Source organism: Anarrhichthys ocellatus, unplaced genomic scaffold, assembly GCF_004355925.1.
Source record: "Anarrhichthys ocellatus isolate YVR2014 unplaced genomic scaffold, GSC_Weel_1.0 scaffold18, whole genome shotgun sequence".
Taxonomy (NCBI): Eukaryota; Metazoa; Chordata; class Actinopteri; order Perciformes; family Anarhichadidae; genus Anarrhichthys; species Anarrhichthys ocellatus.
Genome location: NW_022280048.1, coordinates 5407177 through 5431430, shown reverse-complemented (window position 1 = coordinate 5431430; position 24254 = coordinate 5407177). Strand labels below are relative to the sequence as shown.

The following is a 24254-nucleotide window of genomic DNA, read 5'->3' as shown; positions in this document are numbered from 1 at the left end:
CACACACACACACACACACACACACACACACACACACACACACACACCCTTCCTTAAGTGAGTACAATGTTAAACAAGGAAAAAGAAATGAAAAGAGAAATCATCTTTCACTTACAACTCCTTCCGTGTTTGCAACATTGAGATGTCCGGCCCAACATTTAAGTTAAATTTCTTCTTCTTTTTTTTCCTTTTCTTTGTTTTTTCTTTGTTTTTTTTTCTTTTTAAACACACAGCAGAATAAACATTGTTTGGAAGCAAGGTCTCCTGGTGGCAAGTCAAATGTTCAGAGGTCACATTTCTTTTTTTCTTTTGTTTGTTTGTTTGTCGCACTTTTCTTGCGGCTCTCGACAGCTTAGTCCTGCTTGGCCTGAAGCTGCTGCTTCCAGGCCTCGTTCAAGTAAACCAGTCGCTTGTAGTTGAGAATAAAGAGAATGAAGTTCAGCGCGTATGTGGTGATGCAGATGATGCAGAAGTCCTTTAGGACAAAGTAGAGGATGTAGCCCAGGTAGAGCGAACCCACCACCGACAAGATGGATGTCGTCATGAGAATAAGGGCGGCCATTGCACTCACAGTCATTCCTACGGCGAAAAACACAAACTAAACCTTAGGCAAATCACCGCAGAAGAGAAGAAATTTTTTTTTTAAAAAGGCAACCTTTAAACACACAAATAAGCTGATGAGTCTGCTCTTTAGCTTTCAGCCTCAGACAGTTCTCTATTTATGTAAGCAGCCTCCTCGTGATGACATGCTGCTTAAACACTGGTCATGTTCTTCTGTTGTCCCATGAGGTGCGGTCACAGTTAGAAGGCTTTCTAAGTTTGCTCTTTTGATAAGGTTTCGTCACTATTTGGCTGTTCCACAATGAGTCACGGCTCTAAAAGCACGAGTAACGCTGCATGTCTGAGGGCTGGAGGGGCTCGTTGTGACACCACAGAGCGGTGTTGACAAGTCTTTGATTTAATATAACAAGTGTTTCACTAGAATCAGTGTTTTTACACGATTACTAATCGTAGAATATGAAACCCTGACAATGCCGTCAGGTCCAGTGATAAAACGTAAAGAACAACTCAAGTACTGAACCTAAATATAAGCTTGAGGTATTTGTACTTTAATTGAGTAATTGTATTTTCTGCTATTTTTTATTTCTACTTCACGATGATCCAGAGGCAAGAACCGTACTTTTTACTTCACTTCATTTATTCTACAGCTTTACTTCCTCGTTACTTTGCAGATTGAGATTATCAAAACGAATAAATGGTATATTATTATTATTATTAGATTCAACGAGCCAGCAGTCAATCAAGTAGTTAAAAGGAGTCTCACCTTTATCAGCTGTAACATATAATTCATTGTACTGCATAGTATTCTGAAATGTGCCATTTCTGCGTTGTGAGTACTTTTACTTTCAGTACTTCTGTACTTTTACTGAACTAAAGCTTTGATGCTTGTAACAGTATTTCTACACTGTGGTATTGCTTTTCCTTAAGTAAAAGATCTGAGTGCTACTTCCACCACAGGGGGGGGGGGGGGGTCAAACAGGAGGTACCACCAATCACTACCAGACATTAATGAAGTTGTGGTAGTACAGGCAGGTAGTACAACATGTTCTGTTCTAGGGGTGGACCATATATACACCATGAGGTGAAATAAATGTACCAGTTGTCAAAAGATTTTTCCATGACATGTATGTCACAAATCAATGAGCAGAAATCAATGTTCTGGACATATCACTTATACAATGTCTGCATTATTATGATGACGTACTTTGTATTTGGATAATCCAGTAAATTAAATAACAGACAAATCAAATATAATTGGTGGTTATTCCGTTTGTTTATCCATGTATAGTTTCTCAATTGATTATCCAAAAGAAATTCCATGATGGGAAAAGGCTCAACTGTAGCATTAGTTGTGTGTCTAGCTTCAACGTGTGAGTGTACAGTACAGTCCTGTTTTTGCATTAATCAGAGGTTACACTTTGAATATGCAGATTCTTGAGTCATCCCTACTAGCACATATTGAACGGTCCAAGGGCCATAAGAATAATGAAACTTCTGAGACGGAGTGGTCTCGCCTTTAATATGGAAATCTTCACCCGCTGTGACGGTTTGGCTTAACTGGGCTGCTATTGTGTCAGTCAAATGAGTGCTAACTGCGGTGGCTAAAAGGACCTCTTGTTCTGTGCCAGCGCCAGGTGGCCCGGCAAGCCTACAGGCTACTCGGCGGGCAAACCAGCATGACTGAGTTAAAACAAGTCACACACGAGGAAAAATATTTTGTGCCAAATTACACTGGGATAAACACGAAAGAATGAGGCCACTGTCTGTAGCAATGCATTAGAATTAAGTCCAAACAAATGGAAAATATTGATTCAGGTGAGCTTCAAGAAATATGAGCCGCCTGTAACTAGATTATTATATTTACACATTGGCCACTAAATATGATGTCAGTGTCATGTGAGGCAAGTTTGGCAAATACAGCAATGACAGAGGCAGGCAAAGTGTTGAGTCTGCACTAGTTACTAGGCTAGGGAGATTCGTCACCTGAATTTGCAACACCAACGGATGACATGAATAAAGTGGCATCTTACCTAGTAGGAGCTGAGAGGCATAAAAGGCGATCCCGTAGACACTGTTGGGTTGGTTCAGTGCGCTGTCATTTCCAAAAATTGAGCCCAGGAGTCCAAATCCTCGACCCCACCTAAACCGCACCAAGACATCGGCAAAGAAGGCAGTTACAACTTTACTTCAGGAGTACATAATGTGACAAACTAAACAGCTGAAGTCTATCAAAACCAAATGAGTCAAACAAAAAGAAAAAAGTCATTTTGTCCGACTAACAGTCCAAAACGATAGCGGACGATTCATTTTCTGTTGATCAACTAATCAATTAATTGACTAAACCTATCTGGACTTTTTGTAGGAGAAAACACATGCTGCAAAGCTAAAAGGTTTCTTTAGCACAATGGATATCGACATGACCACCACCATCATGGCTGGCGTTGTCCAACTCATTTTTTCAGTGCATTTAACAGAGGAGAGCTCTTAAAAAGGCAACAATCACTAAGTTTGTCCGATTCTAAGAACTCTATAAGAACTGTCAAGATGCTGGCAATACTAACTTTACACCTGTGCAACACGTCAGCTCTCGTTCCCGTTTGTGCCGTAGTAAAATTAAAGTTTTTGTGCCGTCGTTATTTTTATGTACTGATGGATTTATTTCCATGAAAACAACAACAACATCCAGCACAACAAGAGATAAGATAGCAGTGCAGTCATTATGCTCAGGCTATTTAAAGCAGTATGAGTTTCACTCAACAGGAATGTTCAACTTACTCAACATGTTCAGTAAACATATTTTTCATATACTTTTTCACACAGTCCGAGTCTGCTCTGTAGTGCTACAAACATTTTGAGAAATTGTTTTGAGAGAAGTTAAGTTATTGCATAATATAACAACTCATACATGTGCAAAGTACTGACCCTGCTGACTTGGGTACATATTAATCAATCAGTAAGTTCCAGCATAGAATATACACTCTTCTCTTTTACGTGCAACTGTATAGGTATATCACTCATTCATATACCAGTTATTCTTTTAAATATCATGTTTTGGTGAACGTCAGAATTAATTCAGTATGAATATTCTTGTGTTTTTTCATGTCTCATCTGAGGCTATACAGCAGGAGCATGGGGATAAGAGGCTGGTTAAATAACTCAGACCCCATTTCAAATCTTCTTATTTAGCACAAACACATGCCCAAAGAACCAAGGTGGGCCGCAGTCGACTTCTAAACACCGGGCTTTAAAATACTTTGAAAGAATGCTATTAAAAAGTTGAGGATAGTGCAAGTTTTAAAGTCTCTGTGCAAGTATTTCACCATTTTAAAATCTCTTTCTTTACAGCATGCATCTCTTAGTGTGAAATATGTTCATCAATCTCATTTAATTTACCATACACAATAACACACTACATAACAAATACAGTACAATAACCTGCATCACACAAACACAGGGTATTCACTTCATAGACCTTGATGGCAGTAGAGATTAGATGGTTCAGCTTGTTTAGACTACGATTCTTCATCACTTCATTATTTGTGAACACATTCAGTCAGAAGAACTGATGGTTCACAGTTTATGTGAGTTGATGAAGGTGAGACTGTCTCTAATACTCAGACTGGGACTTGGCTCACTCATCTTACAGGTCCTAGACGGGTTACATTCCAGCCATGCTATGAGCATTTGTTCACGAGGCCTGCAAACAGTCTCCTTCAATAGGACTGACTAGGTGGGGTTCACTTGTGTCATTCATTGTTGCCCACAGTCAAGCTAGTATGACAACTTAACAGAATGCGTTTCATAGAACCGTCATCTTAAGACTGTAAAAGGGGAGTTTAACGATCGATTGCTTGCAAACTCAAGTCTTTGTGAGTAAACCAACTGAGACATAAGTCTGACGGACACATGAAGTTATCTGAAGTAAAACTCTAGCAGCGCGTTTATCTGTGTCTCTCACAATGTAGCTATGTGGTGTCACTGTGTGACGGTCAGCAGCACTGACACTCTAAGGTAGCCAACGTTGTTACAATCCCTTCCTCTGACCTCTGCGGCGATTCGGTGCACTGTCCCTCTGCTGAGGTGTAACGTTAGGGTTTAACCCCCTGGACTGACTGACGTTAGCATGGCAGCTAATGACAGCAGTGTGGCAGCTAACGGGAGCGCTAGCTACAAGGTTAAAAGTTATACCCGAATTGTCCAAATTAAGCCAGCTAACCACCAACAATGCTAGTCTGGTCCGCGGAATGAATGGACTCGTCCAGCAAAGACACACATGCAACAACAACGTTAGTGTGAACGAGCTATCGTCAACTTTTGTGCTAAAGTTGGTGTTACAGATGTGTTACCCTCTCATAAACAGAGCATCCTATACGACCGCTTAGCTTTAGCTAGCCCATCAGCAACTTATCGACTGATTGATTGAATGAACAGCAATGCTGACGGCTCCCTGTTGACAGCTAGCTGTTACTGTATAAGAAAAGAAGTAACGTAGAACGTTATCAAATGGGTTGCGTTTGCTAACGGTTAGCAAAGTTAGCTTCATCGAGCTAGATGGCTAATGATGTGCTTTACTAAATGAGAAGCTAAAAGTTAACTTGTTCCATTCGGGTTATTTAGCTAACAGCCGGCTCGCGGCACGCCGGCAGTTACAGTCCTCAGTTAGCATGAGCGTTAGCGGGCAGCCGGCGAATGCTAGCTGGGAGCATCTGACAGTTTGAACCGCGCAGCCCTTCCCAGGTTGGCACAATAGCGGCTTCATTGAGCGCTCTTTGCTGAATTCAAATTACCTTGAGCTGAACACTTTCGAACAGCTGATGGAGCTGCTGACGTCGCACATGGCCTTAAAACTCGGATCCCGAGCCTTTTCCCTCTCGACGTGAAAGGCATATAGAGACAACAGGATGCCCAACAGGCAAACGAGTAGCCTAGCTATTCTTTCCCACCGAGGGGTGGACACTCTCAGGACGGGCGCCGCCATCACTCTCTGGCCTAGCTGGAGACACGCATACATACGCAGCGAGTTCGCCTGAGACAGGACTGCGACGTGGAAAAGCGTCAGGACGTGCCACACCGTGAGGGGCGGGCCGCTGCGCCGAGGAACAAAAACATACATAAACCCGACTTTCTATCTATGCGGACACATTTCGATCATCTAATATGCGTGCAAATTAGTTCATGCATAGGTTTCTAACAATGCACAGTATTAATTATTTTCTCATATAAGAGTAACAGTTGAGTGGAATGTGTGCATTAACTTAAATGCATCATACCATAGATAATAACCACTCTATGTGCAGTGTAATTTATGACTATAACTTCCTTGGATATTTATTTATTCCCATATCACAAACACATTACCCTAAAGCAGGGGTCTCAAACTCATTTTCACTCTGGGCCACATCAGCATCACGGTCGCCCTCAAAGGGCCGGTTGTAACTGTAACTACTCCTAACATATTGGTAAATAACTGTCTCTGCATTTGATTATTGTTTATTCAAGTGTAAAAATATTGTACATGCAGTTATATAAATGTAAAAATATATTTAAGCACATTTCTGTTATTATAACTTAAATCATTTTAATTTAGGGCTAATAAACCCACATTACTCTCTCAAAGATCAAACTTTAAAAGAAAATATCAAAGACAAATATCAAACACAAGTTATTACAATAACTTTGTTCAATGCTTAAAATCCTTTCAATGGTGAGTTTGCACAATCCCACGTGAAGTATTTCATGTGTTTTAAAGCCACGTTCAAAGTAGTCTTCAATGTACTCACATACATTTCCATTTCAAATGTACAGTAACCAGCCAAAGAGCTGCTTCTTTTTGCTGGCGGATTCGCGGGCCACATAAAATGACGTGGCGGGCCGGATTCGGCCCGCGGGCCTTGAGTTTGAGACCCCTGCCTTAAAGGTTCTTACCTACCCGTTTGCCACATTGTTATTACAGCTATTTTGATTCCCAACATTGATTCGATATGAATGTTTAGTTTGCCATACGTGCAAATAACACGCGCGTGTTTAAAATACGGAGCAGAAAAACTATACTAAAAACACAAAAACAAAGTTTCAATCCAACATGGTAAATAGAGACAACCACGCTGAAATACAAGTAAAAAATAAATGTAGAACAAACAATACAAAAATCTATATTTCCAAATAACCAGCAGGAAATATGTATTAAAGCATACTGTCCATATTTCCATAAGTCAAAAAGTGGCACAGCCGGGATCACGTGACTACATGTATATAAACAAAGAGTGACCTCATCTGTTTACACGCTCAGAGACTCGTCTGGTACAAAGCCGCTGCACTCCGTCTCCATAATGGCGACAGACATGGAAAGATTCGTTTCTTTCGAAGAAACGTATTACGATCAATATGATTATTATAATCTGCTTGAATACTCGTGCCATGCTTGCGGCAAAGGGAGATCCAAGCGAGAAATCGAGCTGAACACAAACCGCCATTGCCCCGCCGGGCACGAGAGGAAGATAGCAGAAAAATTCCACAACAGCGAAATAAAACGCAGGAGAACCAAAATCTTGTCTTGATGGCTTTCGGTGTTTGCAGGTAATAATGTCTGAAAGTTATGTTTTTTTATTTGTTGAAATATGTGTCTATTATTTACCAGACAATCGGCCTTTGTGATAGAAAAAAACAACCTTGGGTATGTACTTGTATATTACACAACTAAAGACATCCTGCAGACGAGGGCAGCGAGCAGATTAATCCGATAAATGTCAGTTGAACAACGCCTGCTTTCATAGTCACAGTCAAAAGTGAAGTTTGCTTTGTTCCACTCTCTTTTGTTCTCTTTTGGTCACTCTCATAGGAAGACTATAGCCATATACAATGGATCAAGCATTTACATTTTTGCATGGTTTTAGTCCCCTATTCTGTTTGTATCATAATGAAATCTAACCATGCACCGTTTACAGCACAGGTGGAACAATTGCTTCCTTTGATACCTTAAAATCGGATTCGTTGCGATTAGTTTTCAACACAACAGCACAGTAAACAAAATAATCTGCAATCAATTAGGTCATTTATAATACTTTGTCTTAAAAAATAACTGAATATGTCAACATGTTTTTTTGGGGAAATATGGTCTTTTCTGACATTTTAGACCAAATTATTAATTGAGGAAACAATCTGCAGTTGAATAGATAATGAAAATGGTTGCAGGATATCATTTATGATCACCATTTAATTCTTATCTTCCCACAGATCTGGACACGAAATTGGATTTCTGATGTTGACTATGGCCAAGGTTCCCTGCCTTCCCTGACCCAGAGAATGGAGCGCTGTGACACCGGGAACATGCCCAGTAATCAGTCACGGGATGGCTCTCCATACCATTCTCTGTAGCAAGACCTGCTACTCAAGTTAAAGATGTGCAAGTATAGTTTGTGTTGAGCTATATAGGTCAGTGGTGTGGACTGATAAATATATAGAGGTAGATATCATTTATGTGGGAGCACAATATATTATACCGTATTTTGATTCAATAAAAACTGATGTTAACTAATCCAGCTTGGATTGTTTTATTCATATTGCTCATAAGGGAATAAGAATATAAAACATGTTTTTAATAAAGCTGGTTTAGTAGGGATGCTGTTACTCTTTTGTGATTTTAGTTTCTCTAAAAGCAGAATTTATTCCTCTGTCACTCACATTTGTCTATAAATGTCTCCCTCCCCTGTGTCCAGTGTTTTCTCAGGGGGAATGAGGGCCTGTTCTATTTACTTTTTGTATCCCAGAGGAGTGTCACGCACATCCAGACACCAAGGTCAAGAGCCCATAGCCAAGAAAGAGATTTGTTTGTGCATTTCGAATTGTATGGTCCTTTTTGGACCATCTTTTTGACTTAATTGTGGAAACTGACTGCAGACCAACCTCGCCCTAACCAACAAGGCTCCTAAATTAATGTTTTATTTCACTGGATGATGAGGACTGGGAATTCGAAATATATGCAGTTGCGGATTGTGGAAAATACACTGCAGTCATTGAAAATGTACCTAAATAAATGATGAACGAAAGCGTTAAGTGTTCCTCAGCAGAACCAGAGGTTCGCCAATGCATCAGCGTTTGGGTTTGGTTTGAGTTTGACTACTAAAATGAACCGTGGATTAGGTCAAATACTTTTATTTTGAAAGGAAGGACTTTCCAACCGGAAACGAATCATTCATTTCCGGGTTTTCACACATGCATGAGGAGCTGCCGTGCTAGCATAATAACCAATTTGTTAGTCGCTTATTTCTTCTACTCGCCAGGATGCAGATATGCAGTGTTTGCAGCGAACATACACCAAAATACAAATGTCCAGTTTGCAAAATAAGATAGTAAGTAACTTTAAATAACTTTATGTAAGCTAGCCTTCAATTAGCGACCGAGTTGTTTGGCTAAAGTAAAAGTTATTTGAGATTGGAGAATACAGTAGCCAATATATTGTCTGTTCTCCTGGCACAAAAGTATGTTTGTTGGATCTAACGTAAGAGTCTAAAACATATACAAATAGCAGTATCTACCATGAGCTAACGTTAAAGCTAAATTACGATTCAGTTAACGTCGTAGCGCAGTAACTTAACGTACGTTTATAATCATGCACGACACATGTCGCTTTAAAACATGGGAACGGCTGTAACTAAAAAAAAATAAGAATCCAGAAAAAAATATGCGCTTATTTCCAGACCATGCCTCTGTAATGACACGTGAAAAACAATTCGGACGGCAGCCTACGTAGCTCAAAACGATATGCGTTGACGCCACAGGCCATTATTCCCGCTGTTGAACGAATGATACCACGAATTGTTTTGATCGATAAATGAATTGATCCATTCGCTCATTATTCATTCTGAGTTTAATTTAGTAAACACCTACTTTGTTAGTAATATATGTTATCCCCTATTTACAATGATCACATTGTAACTCGTTAACACAGTATCTGTACACTGTATGTACTGATGTCACTGTGTATTACCTTGATTCAGTATTATTATTATAGTCATAAAGATCTGTTGGATACATTTCTGTTTTCAATTACTCCTATTGTTTTTCTTTCTCTTTCAGTTGTTCACTTGGCTGTTATAAGAGGCATAAAGGTAAATGGGCTTGATCTCAGTATTTTAGTGATGTAGTTTTGTGCTGTTTAGACAAGCTGCGATCATACTCGGAGGACATATTGCTCTGCTCATCATCCACTGATCCACCATTGAAATTCTTTGTTTGTCCACAGACACTTGCTTACCTGTTGAGCAGCCTGCACCTATTGATCCCGAAGCTACGGATTCTTTCAACACTGGTATGGAGTTATTTCTCTGATCCCATTTCTTTGTATAGTGTGTCCTTACCAGCCAGCAAGAGCACAAAACAAATTGATTATAACAGGTTGGACTGGGCAACTTGCACAAAATCATGGACTCATATTGTGATGAAATCATATGGAGGTATCATGATCATCATTAACAAGCACATAGTAACACATACCCCCGTGTAATCAAACTATTGTCTTAATCTGATTACTCTATATTAGTGTGCATGCATGTAAACAGTCAGCTGGAAATATGTATTCATTTTTTCTCTATAAATGCACTTTAAACTGTTATGTTAATTTTGCACTTAAGTTATTATATTAATCTATTGTATTATAGTCAGTACTTTTCATTCGTCAAGTATTTAATACACACGAGTATACACAATTAGGCTTTACTGTGGTTATTTCATATCGGCTATTTATTGAATTACCAGAAAACATACTATATTGGGATATCGTTATTGGGATGTATAGTGACCTTTATTGGGACAGAACATTTTGGCTGAATCTCCCAAAATGTGTTAATAGTCCCTTTATTAGTTTAAGGCACAACAAAGATGGCTGTGAGATTAAGTGATCGAAATCCTACAGTCGAACCTTTTGCCCTGAGTGATGAGCCCTTTTTGCCTTCCCGTCTTTGCAGAGACGTGGACTGTTGAGGATCTTCTGCACGAAGAGGACATCGTTGACGAAGCGCCTCTGCAGAGGCTCAAGCTGTTAGGTAATAATCCAACAGTACCCGTTGTCTGTTCTTAACACTATTGGCAGCAGCATCACACTAATAACCACATAAATTAAGATTTCAAAAATATTAGACGTGGGTAATTCATGTTTTGGTATTTCTCTTCAGGTCAGTCAAAAGAGCTACGAGATCTCCTTTGCAACCCCCATCTGAGACAGTTGCTGCGCTCCATTGACGGTGCAGACAGCAAAGACGACGCTATGAAGGCCGCCATGCAGGAGCCTCTGTTTGTTGAATTTTCAGATCGGTGTTTGAAAATTGTCGAAAATGAAGCCAAATCATCCAATGGGGCTGGTGTTTTGTAAAATTGTGCCGGCATTAGTTTGTCTATCGGATCACTTGTGATTATATTTTTGTATAAAGTCTCTGAATTATTAGCATGAAGTTTAGTTCCTGTAATTTGTGTTGATACATCCTCCTGTCCTGTGCCTTGTCATGCTACAGTATGTATGTATGTAGTGTTCAAATAAATGCTGAAATATTTTTAAACAATATCACTACCCGAGTCAACACTAAAGGCTTTACAGGGCTGTGATGAAAAGTCACTTGTGGAACAGCTGATCACATGTAAACAAAGTTTAAGGTGAAAGGAAAATGTATCTTACATTTTTATTAACATTTATTTCAAGGAAACGTTCATTTAAATATTAACATTTCAAGATATACATTAATCCCTTGGTACCACTGACAATAGTATACACTTCAAATTAAACTGTTATCAATGACACATTTGAGTGAATCTAAAGCTGGAAAAAGGTTAAGAGCAAATGACGATATGAAAGGAGTCAACAGCCGTCTGTGGGTAATGCATAGGGTCAAAACCTAGGATAACAAACATGCTAAGTTACATAATAAACTAACATTAATTAAAGCAGAAGATGTTTTGCATATTAAAATTACGAATACAGTAAAACTTGATGGCTATAATGGCGTGAGTTCTCACATACGAAACAAGTGTAAAAAGACTTTGGCATGTAATACAGTACTTGCATTAATGCTTTGAACTGCAGCAGATTAAAATCCACACAATGTGGCTTAGGCAAATATTTTAGATGTGTTTATATAAAAAAAACTATATCTAACAAAAAAGCAGCAATTTGAATAAACCTGGGTTCATCCTTTCCCTGTTTCACACAAGTGATGTCTTCTCGTTCATGTCTGCTTGTTGCTGTATGTGAGCAGGTCTGTGGCTTTAATGTGCAATATGTGCTTTACATGTGCAATACTTGCTTAATTAATCCCCCCCCCCCCACACACACACACACAAATCACACTCAAAATAAATGTAGGATGTTATTACGATTCTATGACGTTTTTGAGCCCAAAATAAATCTATAAAATCACAAAGTTAACCACCCTAAAATAAATACATATAGGCCTACCAACAGCCCATTTGTGATTCAAGTGTTGATTTTTAAGAAAGGCACTCATCAAAAGGCCCAATACTTTGATCTATATAGTCAGGTGCTCCAAGACAAATGAGACAAAAACCTGCAGTCCTCTGTTTTAAAAGGTGCTATGATTGAAAGAACTTCTGTTTTCTAAACAGGGACAAAGGCTCTGTCCTGCAATGACCTCATCATAACCCAAACCCCGTTCAATGATTTCTACGTCTCATCTCAGATGTGGCAGGTCAGAGGTCAGAGTTTCTGGACAGTCTACTGTCTGTGATTTTGAATCAGATATGATTTTTCGTCCCTGGAGCCTGAAGGTGACTACAGATGATTTATGATGAAGTCAGGTTCACAGCACAGTGACACATTATCTTTCCTAACTTTGGTGGGTTAAAAGAATGATGATGCCAGGGTGCAGGTTTTGCCATTCTGTGCATTCAAATTCGGCATTCTTTAAGAAAACTGTAAATGACGACTTTTAAAACACATTTAACAAAAAAAACAGGTTAGTTCCCTCTGTCAGGTTAGGGAGTAAGCTTACAACGTTTTCTCGAGCAGGATCGCGTTGAACCCCGTCACGTCACTCGTCATGTCTGGTTGCGTGTCAGCATAGAGAAGTGGAGATCGCTGATAGTGCAGCTTCACAGATCCCTGAGAAGAAAAGAAAAAAAGTTAAATCTCAAAATGACCATAAAAATCCTCCAGATGATAAAAACTTGATGGGAGATTAAGCGGAGCCGTGTGCCCTCACCTTGGGTTGAGCCCGTATGGAGGCTAGCTCCTGCGAGTACTGATTGGGCTTCACCTCATACTCCCCTCTCCTGGAGGGCAGGTTGAGGGAGGCCATCACAGACACCATCTTCTGGAAGCCTGTGGCTGTCAGAGACATGGTGATGGACGGCGCCGAGGCCAGGGCCAGGCCCATGGGCCACCCTCGCACGGAGACGGGCTCCTGGATGGAGGAGAGCTGCACTGAGCCCCGCTGCCTGATAACAGAGTCCAACACTGGCAAGTCCTCCTCCGCGAAGTCCTTTGCGTCATCCAGTTCTGCCTCGGCCAAGGATTTCAATAGGGCCTGCCACAAAAACAAAAATACTTTACACATAATCCACAACTCCACGCTTTTTTGTTTGTTCTTTACAGGGCCAGTGCACATTGATAAACAATGCTATTGCTACTGCTAAGACTATTTGTTGTCCCTGGAGAGATTTAGCATAGCTCTCCTACAACATCGTAAGACTCACGATGGACAGTAAAGACCGGGCCGCCATTACCCATGATGCAACTCGACCGCCGACAGTCTGGTCAGAGATATGGATGTGTTAAACAAGCGGCAGCTAATGTAGCAGCTAGACTAAGATGCAATATGTATTCTTTACAAATCTCACCCTCCACTTCCTCCAGGTGCTCTGGATGAGTGCAGCTGCTCTGCTGCGTCTCTGGACCCGCCTCCTGACCAGCCACGACCGCACCACTGTGGGAGGCATAAAACACATTCAACCTCTGACCGAGCCATTAAATCTGGAAGTGTAATTTCTGCATTGTGGAGACAAATGTTTATGTGCTCCCATTCAGAACACCGGTCTTCAACAGTTAATCAGATGAGCTGCTGCGGCAGCTTCTGCTGCCTTCGAAGGGATTAACTGTCAGCCTGCAAACATTGTGTACGGACTCTGCCAGCTGGTTCCTGTTGGCCAGACAGTGAGGTCAAAGCCAGCAGGACTCAGCGGGAGTGAGGCCACAAAGCTCTACCGATTCCACTCAGTGGTACCTGGCCAGGGCATTAAGAGTTTACCTGCTTGGATCAGCGTAGCAGAGTGCTGGCGCGCACGGCGTCTGCGTTGCTGGTACCTCAGCCAGCAGCACTGAATGGAGAAGGCACACCGAGACAGGATCTTCTTCCTCTGATCCTCCAGCGAATCTAGCTGTGAGACAACAGTCAGGCAGGTCAGTACTCCAAAAAAAGACCAGAGCCCTTATTTGCTTTACCGGCCTGTTAAGTAACTGAAACGATACGGCCGGATCGAAAAAAGAAATTCTGGGCAATATGTAGTACTTTAGCTTATTACTTCCCAGGTATTTCTGTTCCACATACACTTTAAATCACGTGAGGATGTCTGTGTATATACATGGCTGACCATCAACTGGGTGAGAAACACTTTAGTCCTTCCGCAGTGCACCCATACATTGGGTTTTTCACTGTCACGGTTGTGTGAGGGGTCAAACGCTTTGTTCTGTAGCACGACGCCGAGGAGCTTCTCCACCTCTTGCCGGAGGAGAATGTCGCTGCCGTCAGCCTCCGCATCTGAGAGGGACATCAGAATCAGAGTGAAGCACTAGAGACATTATTCAAGTTAAGGGCAGAGCAGCACACAACTGTCCAGAGACTCACTTTCACCACTTAGGATTCAGTCAGTGAGGTAAAAACTGGTTAAGCGTGAGAGAGCACAGAGGAATCCATCAGAATCAACAGCACAGTTTCCACAGATTCCGATGCGATTACTCTGGTCTGAATTCAAAGAATCCTTCAAACCTGATTCAGGTTTAGTGAGCGGGTTCTTTGAAAATTCATGCAACGAGACTTGAGAGTGTACAGCCGTGCTAGAGGCTGAACAAGGCAGTACTCTGAGCTAAACGCTAACAACGATGTTAACAAGCGGATGTTTAGCAGGCATAATGTTTACCATGCTCACCTTCTCAGTTCAGCATGCTAACGTTTGCTAATTTGCATTAAACACAAAATACAGCCGAGGCTAATGGGAGTGTTATTAGTTTTGCAGGTATTTGGTCATAAACCAATGTATTTGATCTCGTGGTGTACCAAATTTTATGGCAATCCATTAAAGACTTTTCACTAAAATCCTCAAATGTAAGCATCAGGGTGGTGCTAGAGGATCACCCAAGTCAGTCAAATAGGTCCTCTGTGCAACATTAATGTCTGGACAAAATATTTGCAATCCATCCAAAAGTTGACATATTCCAGCCTGGAACATATAGGCAGACACACTGACTGACTGGCAGACAGACCAACAATGCCATCCATAGAGCGATGCTGCTAGCATGGATAAAAAGCAGCTAAATAGCGCGTTAAAGAGGAATTTAAGTCCAAGCATGCATTGATCACTAATTAGTGAAGAAACACGAAACATGCAAAGCAAGCTCTGATAGTCAGAGGTTCATGCATTTACCTGGAAAGTTCATAAGAAGTTGTACATTTTGTTAGAAAGTCTTGTTTTTATACACCAAATGGAAAAGTCCCCAGCAGAGTAGAGAAATGAGGGTCACGTTCACTAAGAGGGCTAATGAAGGAAAAGGTGAATAAATCAGCAGACCTAAACAGAGGAAATAAAATCACTCTTTATCAACAGTGAACATGCCAAAAATCACCTTAAATTGAACCCGACAACAAACTGTACTTACCAACACTCCCTGACTGGAAAATCGAATATTTTGCAATCAGTCCGTAGCGTTGCATGAAGCTTTTGAAAGGAATTCTGTACAACAGAAGCGACAACTCAACCAAAATCCAAGAAAAACAAAGCAACACATTAAAAGGATAGTTCGGATTTTTTAAGGTGGGCTCGTATGAGTTACTTGAGCAGTGCATTAACTTATTAAATGGCGATCAGCACGCCCCCAGTTTGGAGAAACAGACAGGAGTACGGGGACCTGAAGCCATTCCATCCATCCACACTCTCTTGTTCCATCCATCTATACTCTCTTGTTCCATCCATCTATACTCTCTTGTTCCATCCATCTATACTCTCTTGTTCCATCCATCCTTTATGTCAAAGTAGTCTTGTGGCTTTAAAAGGAGCATAGAGGAAAAGAATGGCTTCAGAAAGGTAAGGGCTTTCTGATGAAAAGATAACAGTAAAAATATTCTAGTTATAGTGTACACTTAAACAAAGATTGTTTTACGTGGCTAAAATATGTTTTGCTGCTGCCCCTGTCCACAGCAGTATATAGCTCTGCTGTATATAGCCGTGCTGTTACTCCTGTCTGCTTCTCCAAACTGACCATCTACTGTAGGTTAGATAAGAGATAAGATAATCCCGTTATTAGTCCCACAGCCGGGAAAGTTGCAGGATTACAGCAGCAGAGTGGATAATCCAAACAAACAAGAGACATAAGTAGAAAAACAAGATAAAAACAAGTAGAATAAATACATAATCACACAGTGAAGGTATAACATAATATATATAGTCGGACTGAATGGTTGTTAAATACACCGACTATGGATAAGTAACTCATACAACCCCACTTTATCTCTTTGAGGTTAAAAATTACCAAATAAACATTGTTTCACCTGATTGGAAAGCCAGCAGCACTAATATGAACAGTCTCCACGATCCCACAGGCCTCCAGCTGCATGATAACCTGAGAGTAGACAGGAAGTAACCATCAAAACCTTTCCCTTCAGGGAAAAGAGAAAGCATTGAATGAAAGACAACAGCAGCACCTACCTCCTCCTTTTTGAAGATCAGTGGCTTACAGTCTGGGTTGGGTTTGATGCAGCGAGTGTAGTGAGGAGTTGTGGTGTGGAGGATCTTCATCAGGCTCTCCAGAGAGTTCTGCAGTCACACAATAATCAGAGCCATGACTAGACCGACCCAGGAGGAAATCTACGAGCCCCATCTAGCTCATGTGACCCTGGTAATAAAGGCTTTAGTTGACTCCCACCTTGAACTTGGAGACCACGGTGACTTTACTGAGCCCCTTGGTAGTCGAGTTCTTGGTTTCCTTATCGGCGAAGATCTGGTGAAGCAGGGGGTTGTCAGACTTCTGAAGCAGTTCGGTGAGCTCTGGTGGCACCGGGTCCTAAAACACAGAATCCAGTAGGAGATGAGTGGATGAATATGTGGGGGAATTTTCTAAATTAAAAAGTTCTTCTCTACAGCACACACACCTTGTTTTTCTCCACCATCCCCTGGATCTGGTAGTTGACTTTGCCGGCGTAATGGGCCACAGTGAAGTGTGGCACCTTGCTGAACTTGTCCCAGCTGATGTTGGCATTAACACAGAGCTCCTTCTCCAGACGAACCCGGAACGTGTTTGCGTCCGAGACTCGGTTAAGACGACTCTCCTACAGGACGGGTATGTAAACAGTGGTCAATCTGCACTTACTACGGATACATATATTTACTATTAAGTCAATGTTCGGACTAAACCAGACAATTGAATGCATGGAAAGCAAGGTGTTAAAAGCATTAGGGGACAAATGTCTTCAATGTAAAAAATTAAAATGTCTTTCTCTTTTAAAACTATATATACACTAATTAGTATCGTTTAGTTTTACCATTATTATTGTGTGCTGTTTTGTTTGCGGGTTATGAAATTAATTATCAATAAAAAATTTGATAATTAAAAAAAAAAAAACAGCATACCAGCATACCTCATTAAGAAGAGAAAACACACCGACAGGACTTCCCTCTAGAAGATCCAGACACCTCTGGTTGTCTTGGTATTTGACAAAAGACCACTCCAACCCCTCCGACACATATTCCTCCTGGCAGAAGCAGAGATAAATATTCAAGTACAAAATATTTTCTGCGCATTACACAAGCTGCGACAAGTTCTGTTCACGATCAACAGAGCTTTCGTGAAGCCTCCTGAACGGCCGAGGCCTGCGCATCAACACATCAAGCAGAGAGACTACGGCTCTCCCGAGATCTCTGCATGGAAAAGTGATGGATGTGGTACCTGCTGAGCTCTGAGATAATGATCCACAAAGTGCTGCTGCAGCTTCTCGTTGGCGTAGTTGATGCACAGCTGCTCCAGGTTATTGATCTGGAAACATTCAAACCCGTACACATCTAGAACTCCTGGAGATCACAGAGAGGAGAGCAATGTGTGAGCTTATGAGAAGAAACTTTGGGAAGATAGAGATGTATTGAAATTCAACAAAGTAAAAGATGATAATGTCTTTACCTATGAAGTTGCACCACGTGGATTTGTCTGCACATATGCTGTTGTTGATGAATGTAACCAGCCAATCAAATAATCTGTTAGAAAAAAAAAAAAAAGACTCAAACTCTTACTCCTTTTCCAAAAAATAGACAGAATGTAAATAGAAAGAGTGATTTACAGACACGTCTCTGTTTATTGTAAACTAAGGGGCATGATGGTTTCACATTTGCGTGTTTGTGGACAAAGTCTTGGTCACAGGACAAGAACAAGCTCCAGCATGACCCGCCCTCTTCACATAATATCATCACACGGCTGTTCCATTCGATCACACCCTCATTCTTACTGGGCGTAGATGACCTTGGCCAGGCAGTCTCTCCTCACGCTGCACTCGGCCCGAGAACAGGGCTTCAGCAGGCTCTGCTTCCCTGCCTTCAGCGTCCTCACTCTCAAACACATCTGGAGCTCCTCGGCCGAGACACACAGCAGCTCAGCAGCCCTCTGCGAAAAGTCTGAAACACAGACGGGAGTGTCATGGGATTTATTCGTTGTTTCTTTAAAAAGAAAATCTCTTTGAGGAGCATTCTGTACTCAATAACTGGAAGTGAGTTGATTAAATATCTCAAACTAAATCTTATCCAATACCTTTGGACTGCTCGTCGAGGAGACAAGGTTGTGATTCATCCGCTGAAGAGGAGAAATTCACATTCCCCAACTGCAGAATCCCCGCTAGTATCTGTAACGCAACAAATAGAACAAGACAAGTATATTCTGTGCTTACGGTAACCCTTTACTTTAACCCCAATATTTAGCATTCATAAGCAGTATATAAACATTAAATAAATAATGTTTTTCTCCATAATTTCAAGTGAAACTGTTATGTTTATACGGCACAAAAGTTCCTAATAAAATACTCAGTAAATTAATTCGTATTTGAACTACCTTTTTAATGAAAGTATTTAATTCACACAAGGGTATACAAAACCATATGGTTATTTCATCTATTTCCTGACTTACCAGAAAACATGCTACATCATGATGTATATCGTTATCGAGATATGAAATTACCTACATCTTGATAGAAAAATTTGGCCATATCGCCCATCCATAACTACAACGTAGTTGTAAGCAGATATAAGTTATTAATGTATTTGTAAACTGTAACTGGTCCTGTGTGCACAAACAGCTGGATGCTGGTGCATAAACATAATGAATGATGATGTAGTGAAACACAGTTGTAATAATATAAAATATGTCTTCATAGGAGAAGTGATAATTGTAGACTTCAAAAGGTCCTTTAACCTACTCAGAACTACATTAAGGTTTTTTAATTCATTAAATGTTTGTATAGCGTTTATAAATGCTAAATAGAGGGGGTTGAATATAAATGTTTCCGATGAAGAGTACCTTACCCTGAATATTTGTCTCTGCCTTTCTGCATTAATGCCCAGATGAACCATTGCCTCCACAGTCTCATGAAAACAATCCTCTATAAAAACAACACGTGAAGAGAAGGTACTTGTGAGAATCACATAAATGTATAGAATAAAAAGACAAACATTACTTAATACACATTCAAATTAAAGACCGAACCCTCAACAGTTTTTTCAGAATTTGGCAGCCACACAAAACGTTGCCCATGTGGCATCTTCCACTCCTTCCTCTGCTCCTCAGTGGACCCTTTCATCATCTGAAAAACAAAAACACTCAGCATCTGCACACGTGAACGTGTCAACGCTAAACCAAAATAGGACACGTGCCACCCCGTTAACTCACCTGGTAGAAGATGTGGAAGTTCCTCTCATTAGCCAGTTGGCAGGCCACCCTGGTCTTCTCCAGCAAATAGGTTTGCACAGACGCCCCCACTAACAGCTGACACCTTCATGGAAAAACAACACGTCAAACCCACCAACAACTTGTACTGACTCCATCTCACGTGACGGAGAAGAGAGTGCGGCAGGATCCGTTGTGAGTACCTGTCTAGCTGGAGCTGGATGTACTTTCCGAAGCGACTGCTGTTGTTGTTCCGTAGCGTACAGGCGTTGCCTACATGGAGGGTAAAGTGTTGACTCAGCGAGTGTCCGCAGTGGTTGTTTTCACAGTAACGAGAAACCAGCGATCATCAGTTATCTCACCGAAAGCTTCCATGATGGGGTTGGAATCCAGCACCCTCTTCTCTATCCTCTCCACTGTGTCCTGACTCTTCACCACTGAGGAGGAAGCCGCCACGGTGGCGTAGTATTTCATCAGGCAACGAGACGTCCACGTCTGTAAGGAAACAAATCAAAAGTCCACTGAAGCGTGTTTCTACTGATCCTGTGACCCAGTTTACAGCCGTCGCGGAGCCCAACTTCAAATTGTTTGTTGACCTGCAGGTCCTGAGAGGTAACAGGAAACATGACTTACGTGATTAATCCCGAATCAAAATAGATGACGAACAATACACTGTCATATTATTCAGAGCACGAGTCACTCCAAGACTTCTAAATGCATAATCAGCCTAGTCTATATACCGTCAAAGGTTACGTTCATTCCTTAAGCGTAACACGCTCTGTGTAGGTTTACCTTTCCTGCACCGCTCTCACCGCTGACCACCAGGGATTGGTTCACCGGCTCCAGCTGGCCCTGAACATTCCTGTAGGCTTCTTCTGCCACAATAAAGATATGTGGTTTGAACTCCTGTTGGCAAAAAAAAAAAACACTTATTAAGATACTGGTCATTTTTAGAGTTTGACTTTGAAGTTGTTCCTGAAATAAAGGAACAGGAAGATTTATGTTTGACCACAAAACAGCAGGGTTTTTGTTTTTTTGCTCTTTTAAACTCTGCAAAAATCAGACATTCTGATGAAACATTGCTCGATGCTGACTTGTTGACTCACTCGTACCAGTTGGGTCATTTTTGAAGGTCTGCATTGGTGCATGACTTATTCCTGGAAGTCTCGGGAACCCTCTGAAGAAGCCAAAGTCCAACAATGCACCCACACCCACCATCCACACCCCTGCATCCACCACAATCCATCTTCCCCAACCATCATTAAAAAGCTCTATAGAGACACATGCGTAAGTTACAGTTGTTGCTTTGTAAATACCTGAGGCTGAGGAGCGCCGTGATACTCCTTCATCACATCCAGAGAGTAGAGATCTGGGATTGGCTGAAAGGGGTTTAGAGCCACCAAGGTGCAGCCAGCATGGGTGTAAAACACCTTCACGCTGTACCTGGCCTGCAGGCATTTCAGCACTAACAGAGGAGAATATTAAACATCATTAGACATTAACAGGAAAAAACAGACGAGCCAAAATGTACAGATGATAACCACCTGAGGCAGGAACGAGACAACACCAGAGTGGACAGCAGAATTAAAATGGTAAAGATATGTTCATCCATATGAGAAACCAGCATCTATATAAAATAACATGATCCATAGAACAGATGCAGCATAATCAGTTCAAGATACTTCAGCTATTGCACGCTGTCACACCCTGACCTCTGCTGTTAAGAAGCTGCACTGTTGTGTTTTCTCCTTTGGGCGGAAACGAACACCACCTCGAAATATAAACGAAAATCTACACAGATATCTTTTTTTACATAATGCCAATGACACTGCATTTTTATGTCAAGGCAAACAACAGAGTAAAATGACTGATCAAAAAATGTTGTACATAGACACTTAAAGATATGATGCTTCATAGCTACTTGTATTATACTTGTACCGTATACTTGTATAATACAGCCCTACTGTATTATACAAGTATACGGAATGCAAGAATTGGTGTTTTGTGGATGCATGAAGCTAGTAGTTCATGCCCTTGGTTCACTCTCCTGAGTGAAACCTGATCGCTCTCATTGTGTACACTGCAATGATTCATGCATTCTTATTTTACTTTATCATGACCCCGCAGGTTTGATCTTGATGTTGGTTAAACAATACACAGCAAATGCTTCAATCCAAGGTGACATGAGCTGGAAAACACCGAGTCACACTGGCTGTGTTTCAATAAATAAAGACTGTTACCTGTTGATGGGGTCACGGGGTTGACTTTGGTGAGGTCGTCGTAAGTGTGGAGCTGGTCTTCATCAATGAGGAAGGCCTGGATTTCTCCCTCCAGCGAATCATTTAGGGACGAGGGAGCAGAATGGACTTTCTGGACTAATCCTTTCACCTATGTGAATGAGGCAAAAACGTGATATCAATGTTTCAAATATGAACTGACACCTTGTAAGTCATGCAGAGTAAATGCCCATGGTGATAGTAAATGATTATATTATAAAACATAAATATATATATATTTTAATTTCTTAACATTACAGATAGAAAAGTGCAAGATGATGACACAAAAGCCAGAGAGAGGAAAAGTGTTTTTATGCATATTGCATTTGATATTCCCACAATCTAGGGCACAACATAACAAACCAGACAGCTGTGGCCAAAACCTCCAATGTCATCATGACGTCAAGTCTGATTGCGACTGTATTTTGTTTTTTGTTGAAATCATGATACATTTCTGAGCTCCACACACTTAACAGTACAGCAAAATAGATCTCATTTTGTGCATCAAAATGACAAACATTCTGTGGGTCCATACAATCTGACAAACTTTCCTGAGCTATGAAGTGCTTACAAATATGCCGTCTCTATGCACTTAAATGTTCATGTTTTTAGCCTCGACTGTGAGAGCGCTGTCAATCATCATACAGAAGATGCAGTCTTCCATCACATGCTGATATTTTCATTAACAGCACAAAGTCTTACAGGGGCAACTGCCACATGTATATTTGCTCAGAGCCACTTTGGTCAATGTGTCATGTGTAATTCATTCAATCACAATCACTTCAGACTGACAAATGGAAGTCTGCTTTATCCTGCCACGGTCACATGACCTGCAACCGTCATCAGGTACTACATTTGTGCAGACAGATTTAATCCAATAGAAGGTAGCTTACATCCCATCATACAGCAGGGCTATTTTAAACCATGTAAATAGTCTTAATGTAATTCATTCAATACCTAATGCAACACAAGTAATATCAGAGTATACAACACATTCAATTGACATATCTAACAGAGTGGTTTCTCAAGTTTTGATACACTTGTTTGAGTGACCCTCGTCCTGTTCTGCTGTTCTCACACCAAACCCCAGTCAAAAATCTGGCAATTTAGTGAATGCTGTTTATATACTCGCAGACTAGCAACTAGCGTGTGAGACAAGTTTCTATGTGTGCAATTTATTGATAATAACTTCTGCTTCGACAGCATTTAAAAGTGGTCCACAACTATTTGACTTCAGTCACGTTTCTGTGTGTGTGTGTGTGTGTGTGTGTGTGTAAAGCGAGTTAGAAAAACGTTGCCAAATTAAGCCACTAAATTTGTCATTTAGCATTTACTCCACGCACGGGGGACCAACTACATTTTCATCTGGCGCATTGTACGTTAGATCACGGTATTATTCACGGGTCCATAAAAACATTTTACAAATAGTTTGAATACGAACCAACCAATCAAAAGTGGAAAGCGGTAACGTCCCGTATTGATAACGGTAACATTACTCCAGGTCAAGTTAACTTATCGTTGACTTTTACATGTTCTAAACCGAAAAGGAAGACCTCTACACCACCAATTGATGAGTGTGGACGGGTCTTCCCCGGGTCCTTACCGTTCCCCCTCCATTGCTGAGCCCTGGTCTAACGATTCGTCTGTTGTCGGCTGAACTCATTGATTTTACGGTTACCTTTGATGTCTGTCTTAAAAGTTAACCTAAAACCTTGATAGGAACTACGCCTATATTCTAATTAAGATACGTTGTTGAGTTGTTCTACACTGCAGTACTGAGCCTCAATATTTTCCATTACTGTCATAAATTCCTGAGGGACAACTGTGTCTGCCCTTCCGACTGCCTCCCAAACTCCCAACTTTACACTTATTCCCGCCCTCTTCCCGACACTTCAGGGCCCAGCTGTCCAACGTTGGCTCATAATTACACGGGTAAGGTTTTCCTTGAAATTACCTTCACTTTTAAATATTATAACTTTAGGACATACCTTTCAATGTCACTTAACATGACTTAAAATTAGGACTTTATATTTTTCAATTTCAATGCAGTTTTCCTTCAGTGTATCTACTGAAGGAAACTAACATTAATGGCCATCATGTATCAGTTGCCTGGATATATATATACACTAAGCCAGAGCTCTTTGGCCGTCATAATCATGATATATTATCTTAAGGTTTGTATAATACAATAGTACTGTTTTTCAGGGGAGACTATTTTTTCATCAATGTTTTATGCTTGAAACTCAAGTCCTGGTTAGTTTGGAAGTTTCCAGAAATCCGAG

At 40.9% G+C, this 24254-nt stretch overlaps 3 protein-coding genes across 5 annotated transcripts in view; 1 reads left to right on the top strand and 2 right to left on the bottom strand.

Moving 5' to 3' along the window:
* vkorc1l1 (vitamin K epoxide reductase complex, subunit 1-like 1) overlaps positions 1-5591 on the bottom strand; it is a 9593-nt gene extending 4002 nt beyond the window's left edge. The window contains exons 1-3 of one of the 2 annotated variants that reach the window (XR_004213094.1): positions 5349-5591; positions 2592-2701; positions 116-579 (exon numbers count right to left, since the gene is read on the bottom strand). Coding sequence is in view for 1 of the 2 variants with exons in the window: in XM_031857481.1 (XP_031713341.1) it covers positions 353-579; positions 2592-2701; positions 5349-5572 (561 nt within the window). In the remaining variant the exon portion in view is untranslated. Of the gene's footprint in view, positions 1-6; positions 580-2591; positions 2702-5348 lie in introns of those variants that run through there. The other variant, XM_031857481.1, reaches the window with a different exon arrangement.
* A 2206-nt stretch (positions 5592-7797) lies between these two features.
* znhit3 (zinc finger, HIT-type containing 3) lies at positions 7798-11853 on the top strand. The gene is made up of 5 exons (XM_031857370.1): positions 7798-8909; positions 9637-9668; positions 9803-9868; positions 10524-10601; positions 10731-11853. The coding sequence occupies exons 1-5, from the start codon at positions 8842-8844 to the stop codon at positions 10925-10927; spliced, it is 441 nt and encodes a 146-aa protein (XP_031713230.1). The 5' UTR covers positions 7798-8841; the 3' UTR covers positions 10928-11853.
* On the bottom strand, positions 11034-23807 carry myo19 (myosin XIX). Of its 2 annotated transcripts, XM_031857367.1 has the most exons (24): positions 23576-23807; positions 21937-22084; positions 21013-21161; positions 20489-20602; positions 20059-20191; positions 19900-19969; positions 19700-19802; positions 19517-19613; positions 19336-19412; positions 18569-18659; positions 18270-18435; positions 17948-18021; positions 17720-17841; positions 17412-17525; positions 16926-17102; positions 16700-16837; positions 16483-16590; positions 16326-16396; positions 15437-15510; positions 14155-14321; positions 13812-13941; positions 13405-13490; positions 12768-13091; positions 11034-12667 (listed from the first exon to the last, which is right to left on the bottom strand). In XM_031857367.1, the coding sequence occupies exons 1-24, from the start codon at positions 23633-23635 to the stop codon at positions 12554-12556; spliced, it is 2907 nt and encodes a 968-aa protein (XP_031713227.1). In that variant the 5' UTR covers positions 23636-23807; the 3' UTR covers positions 11034-12553. The 2 variants fall into 2 exon arrangements, with proteins under 2 accessions (XP_031713227.1, XP_031713228.1); XM_031857368.1 differs by lacking the exons at positions 11034-12667; positions 12768-13091 and adding an exon at positions 13113-13317.
* Between the last annotated feature and the right edge of the window lie 447 nt (positions 23808-24254).

Bases quoted from the DNA above. Each gene is read 5' to 3' on its own strand.
- znhit3 (XM_031857370.1), top strand. From the start codon at position 8,842: ATGCAGATATGCAGTGTTTGCAGCGAACATACACCAAAATACAAATGT. The intron at 9,669-9,802 runs GTAAATGGGCTT...GTTTGTCCACAG, and splicing joins CTGTTATAAGAGGCATAAAG to ACACTTGCTTACCTGTTGAG. The intron at 9,869-10,523 runs GTATGGAGTTAT...CCGTCTTTGCAG, and splicing joins TACGGATTCTTTCAACACTG to AGACGTGGACTGTTGAGGAT.
- myo19 (XM_031857367.1), bottom strand. From the start codon at position 23,635: ATGAGTTCAGCCGACAACAGACGAATCGTTAGACCAGGGCTCAGCAAT. The intron at 20,192-20,488 runs GTAAACCTACAC...GTTTCCTTACAG, and splicing joins GTGAGAGCGGTGCAGGAAAG to ACGTGGACGTCTCGTTGCCT. The intron at 17,526-17,719 runs GTACCACATCCA...TGCTTCTGCCAG, and splicing joins ATTATCTCAGAGCTCAGCAG to GAGGAATATGTGTCGGAGGG.